Source organism: Jaculus jaculus, chromosome 20, assembly GCF_020740685.1.
Source record: "Jaculus jaculus isolate mJacJac1 chromosome 20, mJacJac1.mat.Y.cur, whole genome shotgun sequence".
Taxonomy (NCBI): domain Eukaryota; kingdom Metazoa; phylum Chordata; class Mammalia; order Rodentia; family Dipodidae; genus Jaculus; species Jaculus jaculus.
Genome location: NC_059121.1, coordinates 15,198,551 through 15,211,029, shown reverse-complemented (window position 1 = coordinate 15,211,029; position 12,479 = coordinate 15,198,551). Strand labels below are relative to the sequence as shown.

General features: G+C 40.9%; 1 protein-coding gene across 2 annotated transcripts in view; it reads left to right on the top strand.

Annotated features, from left to right (window-relative positions):
• Ipo11 (importin 11) overlaps positions 1 to 12,479 on the top strand; it is a 189,834-nt gene that overhangs the window by 120,255 nt on the left and 57,100 nt on the right. For both annotated transcript variants that reach the window (XM_045138953.1, XM_004672951.2), the window contains exons 26-27: positions 656 to 769; positions 5,563 to 5,684. In XM_045138953.1, coding sequence (XP_044994888.1) covers positions 656 to 769; positions 5,563 to 5,684 — 236 coding nt within the window. The remainder of the gene's footprint in view (positions 1 to 655; positions 770 to 5,562; positions 5,685 to 12,479) is intronic.

The window sequence follows — 12,479 nt, the reverse complement described above, 5'->3', positions numbered from 1 at the left end:
TCAAGCTCTTAAGGATAGTTTGAATTCTATGATTCTAGTTTTAATAATTTCCTGTTTTCATTGGACAATCCTCACTTATAGATGTGAAAACAAAGTTGGTCTTACCATCTGGATCATATTAAATTGAGTAAATTTTTACAGTATTCATATACATCCTTATTTCCTTCTTTACACAGAAAATTATAGATTTCATTTGATAACTCATCTTTCACTCACATGCATGTATGTTTTACACACAGTGATTTGATGTAGAGTAATGCACCAACTGTGTAGAGTACAAGGGGGAATAATGCTCTGACTGTTACAGACTGGGCCATGTAAGACCACTGGTGGCTTTCTCAGTTCAGTTGTTGGAAAATTTCTGTAACTTTGAGTTAGGTGTACTTAGAGTGATATAAATATAAATACTCTTGTATTGTCTTTATTTCATATACACATATAAAATACATAATCCATGTAAGCTAATGCATGGATTATATGTACTTAAGAATATTTGTAGTTAATTCTAGAGAAGCTTCATGAAGAGAATGTTTCTGTATTCCTGAAGGAGAATGGTATTTTTTATTCCTGTTGATACTGTGACACTGATTTTCTTTTTTTATTGGTTATATTTGCACCTTAATAGAATTTTGTGTCCTATATTTTAATTGTACAGAGGTATCCTGTTGTGATGTCCACATATCTTGGAGTTATGGGTCGAGTCATATTACAAAATGCTAGTTTTTTTTCTTCACTTCTGAATGAGATGGCACATAAATTTAATCAGGAGGTAAGCATGTATGTACTAAAATTTAATGATATCTCTACTCATCTATATTGGAAATAGTTGATAAAATCAAGTATATACATTCTTTTAAAGTATTTAAATTCTTACATTGTAAGTAATGCTTCAGGCTTTACGACTGTTTGAGGTAGAAGAGAGAAAAATGGTTTCTCTACTGATTCGTAATCTAAAATAAGATAATTTTACACATTTGCATAAATTGTCTCATTTCTTTAGTGAATTTATTCATTTTATTCATTTTTTATTGACAACCTCTATAACTGTGGACAATAACCCATGTTAATTCCTTCTCTTCCCCCACTTTCCCCTTTGAAGCTCTACTCTCCCCTCCCCCTCTCAATCAGTCTCTTTTATTTTGATGTCATCATCTTTTCCTCCTAGTATGAGGGTCATGTGCAGGTAGTGTCAGGCACTGCGAGGTCATGGAGATCCAGGCCACTTGTGTCTTGGGGGGAGCACGTTGTAAGTGCCTTTCATTTGGATCTTTTATATATAGTTTATTTAGGCATTTGGCAAATATAAACATCAGAGAAATGTTTATTGCTTGAGAAATACATTGATTTTACAAAAAAAAAATTATCCAAAAATGCTGTAGAACTCTTTTGTTGCTTTGTGATTTGCTAACGAATCATTATACTAGTTATTTTCTTATTTCTGTTACAAAATAACCTGACAAAAGCCACTTAAAGGAGGAAGAGTGTATTTCAGCTTCCTGTCCATTGTGGTCGGGGGGGGGGCACAGCAGCGGGACCTGGAGCTGGTCACACTACAGCCGCTGCTGGGGTGCAGATACATGCTGGGGCTCAGCTGGCTTTCTTCTTGTCACTCAGCCTAGGATGACAACCCACGGAATGCCGTCGCCCTTAGTTGGGTTGTGTGTTCCACCTCAATGACATTAATCTAGAAACACCATCCCCCAGGAACACACGTACTCCCAGAAACTTGTCTCCTAGGTAGTCCTAGATCCTGTCAAGTTGACAAACAGTATCAGCCACCACAGTCATCAATATTTGACGTCTTTGATGTCTTTGGTTGGGAGTCACAAACCCAGTTGAGTTTTCTAGTGCATACAGCAAATGTAATCAGCTCTTTGTCTGCAACAGCTTCAGTGTCCTTCTCTTGGAATTAGACTTGAGTTCACACTTCTAACGTTGGGTTACTTACTTGCTCTCTTTGCCTCATTTTCTGCTCCCAAGAATGGCATTACCCTAGCAAGCCGTTCCACGTTGGAGCATCCTCTTTCCCCTTCTCACTGTGGAGTCCTTGAATGTAGACGGTCACTTTCCAGTAGTTGATGCTTAATCCCTTTGACCCTAAACATTCCCTGTCTCACTGTGGTTCTTGTGTCCTTGCCTGTCACCTGTTCCTCTGCCGGGAACACTGTGTCCCTTACTGCCCTGCTGTGGACACTCATTCCCCGTGACTCAAGGTTAGAAATTACTCTTGGAGTCTTGCTCCACTATCCCGTGTGTTTCCAGCATTTGGAAGCAGTGAGTTCATTGAGGCCAGGTTAGACGAAGCCAGTGAGGTGCTGAGAGTGAGAGTGAGCACTTCTTCAAAGTTGGAGCCTCTGCCAGCATGGTCTCTCCATAGCTCTGACCTTTTCATTATATTGAGGTTCTACAAAAGGTAGCCTGGGTGTCAGTATAAGCCTTTCTTTATGGAAAGCCTATGAGATAAGAATAGTGTTAATGTTTTTTTAGAAGTTGAAAACAATCAAAATTTGTCTATTGCATGGCATGAAAATGTTACTGGTTTTTTGAGGTAAGGTCTCAGTCTAGCCCAGGATGACCTGAAATTCACTATGTAGTTTCATGGTGGCCTTGAACTCAGGGCGATCCTCCTACCTCTGCCACCACACTCGGCTCGTGATACCTCCTTTTCTATTAAAATTAATACACAGAGCCGGTGTGGTGGTGCTCGCCTTTAATCCCAGCACTCAGGAGGTAGAGGTAGGTGGATCACCTTGAGTTCGAGGCCACCCTTAGACTACATAGTGAAATCCATCTTAGCCTGAGCTAGAGTGAGACTCTGCCTTGAAAAAAAAAAAACTAAAATACAGAAATCTAAATCAAGTCATGTTTTTATTTCATTCTTAAATTAGGTATTACTTTATTGTTGGACAAGTCTCAAATCCCAAACCTTGAGCCACGTTGGGGATGGACACACGCATACACACCCCTTAATTTTCTGTCCTGCTTTGATTTGGGGGAGGAGGTGTCACTTTATGTGATAAGAAATTGTTAAAATGGAAAATTATCCTGAGATAGTCAGATAAGGGACACAGAGTATTCCAGGCAGAGGAACAGGCGACAGATAATTTTTTTTTTCTTTAAATTTTGGTTGGAGGGAAGAGTTAATTCTGGCTTGCAGTATAGTGGAAAAGCCTCATGATGGCAGAGCAGAGGTCAGACGTCATCTGTGCCGTAGCAGGTATAAGAGAGCAGCAGGAGCGTGAGCTGAGCTGGCAGGGGCTGCTGATCACACTGCTCCAAAGCCCTTTCCCAACAACACAGCTTACTACTTTGTTCCAGTAATTCTATTTTATTATTACAATTATTATTATTGGTTTTGGTTTTTTGAGGTAAAATCTTTCTGTAGCCCAGGCTGACCTGGAATTCATTACATAGTCTCAGGGTGGCCTCAGACTCACAGAAGTCCTTCTACCTCTGCCTCCCGAGTACTGGGCTTAAAGGTGTGTGCTACCATGCCTGGCTTATTTTAGCAGTTAAGTTTTTTTTTGTTGTTTAGCTTTGTTTTTTCAAGGTATGATCTCACTCTAACCCAGGCTAACCTGGAACTCACTCTGTAGTCCTAGGCTGATCTCAGACTCATGGCAATCCTTCTACCTCCTCCTCTTGGGTGCATTACCATGACTGGTAATTTTAAATATTTTTTCCATTTTCTGTGTCATTTTATGGTGCAGGATATAGTTTAAAGAACTCAAACATTGATCATCAACTAATAAGTTCTTACTTTAAATTATGTTTGGAACATTGATTCAAAAAGAAAATCAGGAATGGGGTTTGGGAAATTACTCAGTGGGTAGAAGAGCTCACTGGCAAAGCCTGCTAGTTCAGGTCTGACTCCTCAGTCCCCAGGGAAAGCCAGACTCTCAAAGTGGTACACAGGTCTGGATTTCATTTGCAGTGTCAGGAAGCCATGGCATACCTCCCTGACCCTTTCCTTTTCTCCCAGCACCTTTCTTCCCCACCCCCAAGTAAATAAATAAAAATGTATTTAACAAGATTAAAATAAATATAGGAACCCAGAAGTAGAGAAGAATGAGAATGTAAGGTATTTTTATATGTGACCAGATGAATAAGGTAAAGATTTGATAATAAATATATACATACTTACTTACTTAATTAATTAATTAGCCAGGCTCTCTCTCTAGTTCACTCTGACCTGGAACTCACTATAGTTTCAGGCAGGCCTTGAACTCACAGGGATCCTCCTACCTTTGCCTCTTGAGTGCTAGGATTAAGTGTTTGCCACTACGCCCAGCTTAAATATATTCTTAATGGTGATATAAATGAGAGAGTGTTTATAAGCTACTTGAGGAGTTCTTCTTAAAAAATATTTATGTGGTTTGTATGTGGTGGGGTGTGTATGCACACGCCTTGTGTACATGGATGTAGCGCCAAGAGGTGGACACCTGGTGTCTTTTTTCTGTTGCTCTTTTGCCTTTTTCCCCCCAGGACAGTGTCACTCACTGAACCTGGAGCTCAACATTTCTCAGTTAGAATGACTAACCAGAGAGGCCATGCTCCTGTTGCTAAGCCTCTCAATGCTGCACGCATGGCCATGCCCAGCACCTTATGTAGGTATTGAGATGCAGCTCAACTCCAGATGCTTCACTTGCTTGCATAGCCATCTCCCAAGCCCCAAGAGATGTACTTTCAAAAGTTATTTATTTTCAAGCAAAGAGAGAGAGAAAAGAGACAGACAGAATGGGCACTCCAGGACCTCCAGCCCCAGCAAGTGAACTCCAGATGCATGCACCACTTTGTCCATGTGGATTTACATGGGTAATGGGGAATTGAACCCATGTTGTCAGGCTTTGCAGGCAATTACCTTAATTGCTGAGCCATAAGAGGTGTACTTTTATTGTACATTGTTAGTATAACTTGGTGCAGGTTCCCCCCCCCCCCCCCCGTGTGTGTGTTTGAGAGGCTGTACATTAAACTAAAAATGCTCTCACAGCACTGTCTAATTTATTGTTGGAATGAACAGATTTAGCCTATCTTAATGAACACATAAAATTAATCCTCACCCTGTTTTATATTTTGTTGGTGTATTTTACATTTATTTTTACTGTAATACATATAGTTGTTACCAGAAATAATCCATTCCTTTTCCTTTGACATTAGCAGGTTGAAGTTGTAACCAGTTCAGTCATCTGAGTGTAGTAGTAATAAATTAAAGAATACTGAGCAGTAATCATCTAACTGAAACATCTAAGTACATATTGAAATGTTTGAAAAATACATGTACTTTTTTCAGTGTATTAATTGATGATTGATTACACGAAGTTACTAAAATCACTCATTAGCTACATACAGGTTTTAAATACATCTGTTTGGCTTTCATAATTAACGATTCAATTTCTGGTTTCACTCAAAATATTCCTATTCATCTCAACACTTGTTCTAAATTCCAGTGTTTAGTTCTATGGGCTGCTGTAATTGAACTGTGTGACTGGGGTAAAGCCTTTCATAGTACTTAGGCAAGTGAATTGAATTCTAAATGTTTTGAGATGCCTCCTCCTCTTTCAGATGGACCAGCTCTTAGGAAACATGATTGAAATGTGGGTTGATCGGATGGACAACATTACCCAGCCCGAAAGAAGAAAACTTTCAGCCTTGGCTTTGCTTTCTCTTCTGCCATCTGATAACAGGTGAGGAAATGGTTTTGTAAAATAGTTTTCTTTGGGCTGATGCGACAGGTAAGGCATGTGCTTGGAAAGCCTGCTATCCTAGGTCCAATTCCCTAGTACCTATGTAAATCTGGGTGCAGAAAGGGCACATGTATGTTGAATTTGTTTGTAGTTGCTAGAGGCCCTGGTGTGCCCATTCATTCTCTTTCTCTCCACTCAAATAGTGGAAATATTAAAATATTAAAATATACCTTAGCTAGCATGGTGCATGCCCATGATTCCAGCATAACCAGCCTGGACTACGCAACAAGATCTTATGCCAAAAAGTGAGTTATCCACATGTCTTTGAGTGCCCAGGAAGCATGAATGTGAAAGCCACCTCTTGGTGGCAGTGGTAAACGTTGTTGGTGCATCCTCAGGTCGCCACCTTGTTCAGGTAAAATGACTTTCTTCTTGCCGTCCTTAGGAGGCCTCTCTGCAGGACTCCATTTTTTTTTTTGGACCAATTTTATTTTATTGATTTATAACAGAGAGATAGAATGGGTACAGCAGAATAGCCACTGCAAACTCCAGACACATGCACCACCATGTGCATCTGGATTATGTGGGTTCTGAGGAGTCCAGCCTAGGTCCTTAGGCTTCGCAGGCAAGTGCCTTAACTGCTAAGCCATCTCACCAGCCCTTGATCAACTTTAATCCTTAAAAGACCTGATAGTTAAATTATCAGGTCAAAAAGGGCTTTAAGATGTTGAAAAAAACCTAGAGATTGCCTATTCTGTCTCTACAATAGCATCTTAACCAAGTTACTAACTTCTGTGAGCATTAGGACTCCATTTTTATCTATTGAAAATTGGAAGCAGCCTGTACACTGAACACTGCGAGATAATGCCAGGGTTAAGCACTTCTGCTTGGATGGGTTTTAAGGAAGTGTGATTCCTGGTGGTACATGAGAGACAATGGCCAGGTTATCTTAGAGTCTGTGTTTTCCTTAGACTCATATCTAGTGTGGTGGTGCAGGCGGGGAATGGAAGTCACCATTTTTTTCTTGCACCATCGAAGATGAACGGGAATACTGTGATGGAGAACAATGCAGACAGATAACTTGGTGTAACAGAGTATTTCCTGTCTGTATTTTCACGAGCATTGTATTTGAGAGAAGACACATTGTTTTGTTTTGTTTTTTAAATATTTTATTTTTATTTATTTATTTATTTGAGAGAGAAAGAGAGAGAGATACAGAAATAAGCAGGTAGACAGAGAGAATGGGCGCACCAGAGCTTCCAGCCACTGCAAACGAACTCCAGATGCTTGCACCCCGTTGTGCATCTGGCTAACGTGGGTCCTGGGGAGTCGAGCCTTGAACCAGGGTACTTAGGCTTCATAGGCAAGTGCTTAACCGCTAAGCCATCTCTCCAGCCCGACACATTGTTTTGTTTGTGTCAACTCTGCATTCTTGTACTCAGTGTTGACCATTTGTTGAGTACAGTGCAGTCCTCCCTTCTCTCTTTTGTATTTTTGCAGCACAACTTCCGGTGTCATTTTCCTTTTTTTCTACCAGCAATAATTTTTTTTTGTTTGTTTTGTTTTGTTTTGTTTTGTTTTGTTTTGTTTTGTTTTGTTTTGTTTTGTTTTGTTTTGTGTTTTCAAGGTAGGGTTTCACTCTGGCCCAGGCTGACCTGGAATTCACTACGTAGTCTCAGGGTGGCCTCGAACTCATGGCGATCCTCCTACCTGTGCCTCCCAAGTGCTGGGATTAAAGGTGTGCGCCACCACGCCTGGCTCCAGCAATAATTTTCAAGTTCTTACTGTTTTAAGTTTGAAATTTACTCATTCTTTTAAAGGTTTATATTATTTGTACTTAGGAGTAATGTTTTTCCTTAACTGACTTTTATGTGAAAGTAATATCTAGACTTGTCCTCTCTTAGTGTTATTTTAATTTTTATTTGAGAGCAACAGGCAGAGAGAGGGTGGGGAGGGAGGGAAAGAATGGGCGCATCAGGGCCTCCAGCCACTGCAAACGAACTTCAGGTGCATGTGCCATATTGTGCATCTGGCGTACTTGGGTATCGAGCCTCGAACCAGGGTCCTTAGGCTCCACAGGCAAGCACTTAACCGCTAAGCCATCTCTCCAGCCCTCTTAGTGTTTTTTTTAAGTCATTTAAATTATTTTCCTCAAAAAGTCTTAGTTGGAGGTGAGAATGATAGACCTCTGGGTTCTTTTTCTCAAATGGCAATTCATGTTCCTGCCTTGAAAAACACAGTTACATAATGCTGTTCTAAGAATTTCTGATGTAAGTATCCTTTGAAACTAAGTGCTTTAGGGATTTTGAATTCCATTTGTTTTTATTATGCCTAATGAAGCCACCAGTGAGGACTACTTAACATCAGCTAGTTGAATTATTTTATTTTATTTATTTTTTGGTTTATTTTTATTTATTTATTTGAGAGTGATAGAGAGAGAGAAAGAGGCATTGAGAGAGAGAGAGAGAGAATGGGCACGCCAGAGCCTCCAGCCACTGCAAACGAACTCCAGACGCGTGCGCCCCCTTGTGCATCTGGCTAACATGGGTCCTGGGGAATCGAGCCTCAAACCAGGGTCCTTAGGCTTCACAGACAAGCGCTTAACCACTAAGCATCTCTCCAGCCCTAGTTGAATAATTTTTAAAAGGATTAGCTAAAAAGATTTACAGGAGAAAATGCCTTACGTGAGATCTCCTCCACAGTGTCCACTTTAACAGCACTGTTTAGATTGGGCTCATATTTTTCCCATAATTCTCATTTATGGCAAAATTAGTATATGTAAGCATTTGGAAAATGTGTTGTCATTGAAGAATTTTCTAAGTCACTGCATTTTTATAATTTTGGGATTTTGTGTTTATAATTTCTTTTTTTTATTTAAAAATTTTAATGAAAATTACATAGTTGCATATAATTTATTCTGATCATATTTACTAGGCTTTTCCTACTTTCTTTGAACTGGTTCCTCTTTCCAACTAGCACTACCCCCTCTGTGGTGACCTGGTATGTGGAGGTGGGCTTGCTGATCTGAGCTTAGGTGAAAGAGTGGCTACTTACTAGAGACTGTGCTGCCAAAGTCGAAAGACCCCCTTCTTCCAGTGGAGTCGCTGCTGCCAGCTCCCCAGGAGTGTGGAGCCTTCTCAGCTCTTTTCTCCCTGCCCGCGACACAACGTTGAAGAACTCAGTCTCGTGCAGGGGATCTTCTCAGAACAGTGTTCTGCAGCCCTCGTCCCGCCCTCCCCTTACCGTGACTCTTCTGGGATGCTCACTAAGCTCTGGGAGGATGATGTAGATGTCACAGCGCTGAGCACTCAACCGTCACTTGTTCTTTCTCTTTTCTTGTTTTAAAGTTTTATTTATTTGAGAGAGAAAAAGAGGCAGAGAGGGGGGGAGGGAGAGAGAATGATGTGTGAGGGCACTCAGCCACTGCAGACAATCTCCAGATGCATGTGACACTTTGTACATCTGGCTTACGTGGTGCTGGAGAATGGAACCTGGGTCCTTAGGCATCACAGGCAAATGCCTTAACTACTAAGCCATCTCTCCAGCCCTTGTTCCTTTTCTTTCTAATCTTTGTGTATGTCATTGTGGGATGTGCATGCCACGGCACACATGTGGAGTCAGGATAACTTTGGAGGTTGGTCCTCACCTCCTGCCTTATCTGAGTCTCTTGGCCTGCAGGCTTCTGGGGGTTGTCCTTTGTCAGCTCCTGTCTTGCCGTAGGAGCACTGGGATTATAGGTGTGTGCTACCTTGTCTGGCTCCACGTGGGCTCTGAACTGAGGTCCTCAGACTTGTGCAGCAAATGCTTCGGCCCCTGTGCTTTCTCCCCAGCCCTAGCACTCACTGCTCAGCATGTCGGTGAGCTGTGTGTCTGCAGCAGCCACCGTCCTGCAAGTCTGAGCACAGCCTGACGACTCAGTGGGCGCTTGGACAGGCATATGTCCACTGAGGAAGCAGCAGCTCCTTTCCCATGAGGCCTGTCGCCTCCCACTGCCTAGCCACTGGCTTTTGATGAGGTTTGCAGTGCTAGGCATGACTTTCCCCCAGTGGGCAGGGCCTCAGTGCCAACCAGAACGTGGTTGGTTGCCCCTGTAAGTCATGCCTCTGTTGTGCCAGTGTTTTTTTTTTTGAACAGAGTCTTGTTACATAAAACCCTAGGGGTTCTAGAGCTTGGTGTATGGATCAGTTAGCACTTTTTACTTAAAACATTTGATGTTGTTTCTTTGATTTATGCTTTTTGACATCTTGAGGATAATAGGTCATTGGAGAAGTTCTTCATTTCATCATGTCCATATGGGGTTCTAAATGCCTCTTGTGTTTCAATGTCTATTTCTCTAGATTTGGGAAATTTTTGCTATAATTTTACTAAGTACGGTTTTCTCTACCTTTTGTATTTAAGTAAATTCCTCTTCCCTGTGGGTTCTTGGGCCTGTTTTCTGTACGTATCCAGGGTTCTCGTATATTGTAGCCGTGTTTTTTCATTTCCCTCACTGCTATAGCGTTGGCCAACTTTACCACCCATTCCTGACATTCTCTCTTGTGTGGTTGAATAGATCGGTAATATTTTCCAGTGTTTTATTGATTTGTTTTATTTCCAATGTTTCTACTTGCATATGGTGTTTTTCTCAAAATATCAATAATCTTGCTGCATTTTTTCTTGCATATTACTGTCAGAACAACCGGTTTTCTCACAGCTTGTTGACTTTGCCTCTGCATTGCTGACTTTCTTCTGTGGAGTTTCACTAAATTCTTTGCTTGCTTCAAGTTATTGATCATCCTGTCAGAAAACTCTGGACATATCACCTGGCATTTTATCTATTCATGTACTTCAAAAGTTATGTTCTTGGGGCTGGAGAGATGGCTTAGCAATTGAGCGCTTGCCTGTGAAGCCTAAGGACCCTGGTTCAAGGCTTGATTCCCCAGGACCCACATAAGCCAGATACACAAGGTAGCACATGCATGTGGAGTTCATTTGCAGTGGCTGGAGGCCCTAGGGCATCCATTCTCTCTCTCTCTCCCTCCCTCCCTCTGTCTGTTGCTCTCAAATAAATTTTTAAAAACAGTTAGGTTCTTTGGGGAGGCTGTGTTTCATCTCAGGTATCTCACATTTACATGCTGTGGTTGGCACATCGGTTAGTAGGTACTAGATCTGCTTGGTGAGGCGGATCTTCATGAGCGGCTTACTCTTGAAGGCTCAGCCCTTCCCCAAAACCCCGAGGTAGCATATGGCAAGGGGGAAACCAGCCAGCTGCCTTTGAGTCCTTCCTGTGGCAGGGAGCAGCATCACTGATCACTGGGGCTGCGGTGGCTTTGCTTGCTCTTTTTCTGTCCCTCCCCCCAAAAAATCCTTTCACTTCCCCATTGATTTCCAAAGGTTTTCCTGTTTCTCTCTTTGGGATAAATGTATATTTTCTTGCTCTCACTGTGGTCAGATCCCACAGAGACAACCTCTGCTCTATCCTTTCCTGAGAAGACCTCCTGTTGTAGTGATTTCACCTCTAAGAGCAGATAGTCCTGTAGGCATAGAGAGCGGAGGAGAGTTTCTTGCCCTTGAGTTCTTGTTTTGGCTGTCACTGTTCATTTGAGGAGCAGAAGATGAACTTAGGGTTTTTCAGTTTTCCTTGGAATAATCATCTAAATTTTTTTTCCTCTAAGATCTAATAAGTGTATTTTTCTTTAGAAACTTCTAGAGTAGAGGACAAAAATATTTAATGCACTGATATTTCCTTGTAGTGGCTTTTTTTTTTTTTTTTTTTTTTTAAGCGTTTTTCGAGGTTGGGTTTCACTCTAGCTCAGGCTGACCTGGAATTCACTACATAGTCTCAGGGTGGACTTGAATCATGGCAGTCCTCCAACCCCTGCCTCCCGAGTGCTAGTATTAAAGGTGTGCGCCACCACACCCGGCTCCTTGTAGTTTTTCTCCCTTTAGGTTTTATTTACATTTTAGTGGGCCCTTTCTCTAACTTTTCCCTATTCAAATTGTAGTTGAAAGTTGCCTGGACTATACTATTCCATACTTTATATATTATTGAAGATACTAAACAGGATAAACTTTTCTTAAGAGCCTTTTTTATTTCCCCAACCTTTTGTGTGAAGATAACTATGCTAATAGGTAAATCCAAATTTTTCATGTACGAATTGATAATGCTCAATATATTTTGTGCTCAAAAATGGTAGAAAAAAAAGGGCTGGAGGGATGGCTTAGCAGTTAAGGCTTTGCCTGCAAAGCCAAAGGACCCAGGTTCAAGGCTCGATTCCCCAGGACCCATGTCAATTGTACAAGGGGGCACATATGTCTGGAGTTCGTTTGCAGTGACTGGAGGCCCTGGTGTGCCCATTCTCTCTCTCTCTCTCTCTCTCTCTCTCTCTCTCTCTCTCTCTCTGTCTCTTTCCCCTTCTTTCTCTGTCAAATAAGTAAGTAAATAAATAAAACATTTTTTAAAAAAAAACAACAAATTATGGAAGGTAATGTAACAGTGCTTGTGTTCATTAGTCTAAGTTGTTGATTTTTTTTATTTTTTTCAAGGAATAAGCAGTAAAGTTGAAATTCCCATATACACTTGAAGTAAATATTCTAAAAATTTACAAAAATAATTTTTTTTTTTTTAAATTTCCACTTTACATTTTCTGCTTGTTAGTAGTGATGTTGCTAGCTGGAGACTTCATATTTAGATTTGGAATACTTAAAGTTCTCAGGTATTTATTTTTTGTTTGTTTGAACCTTATTTTTTAAGTTGTAGGAGATATTTAAGTGTATATACATTAGGAAAACCCTTAAATTCATTTTGAAAATAAA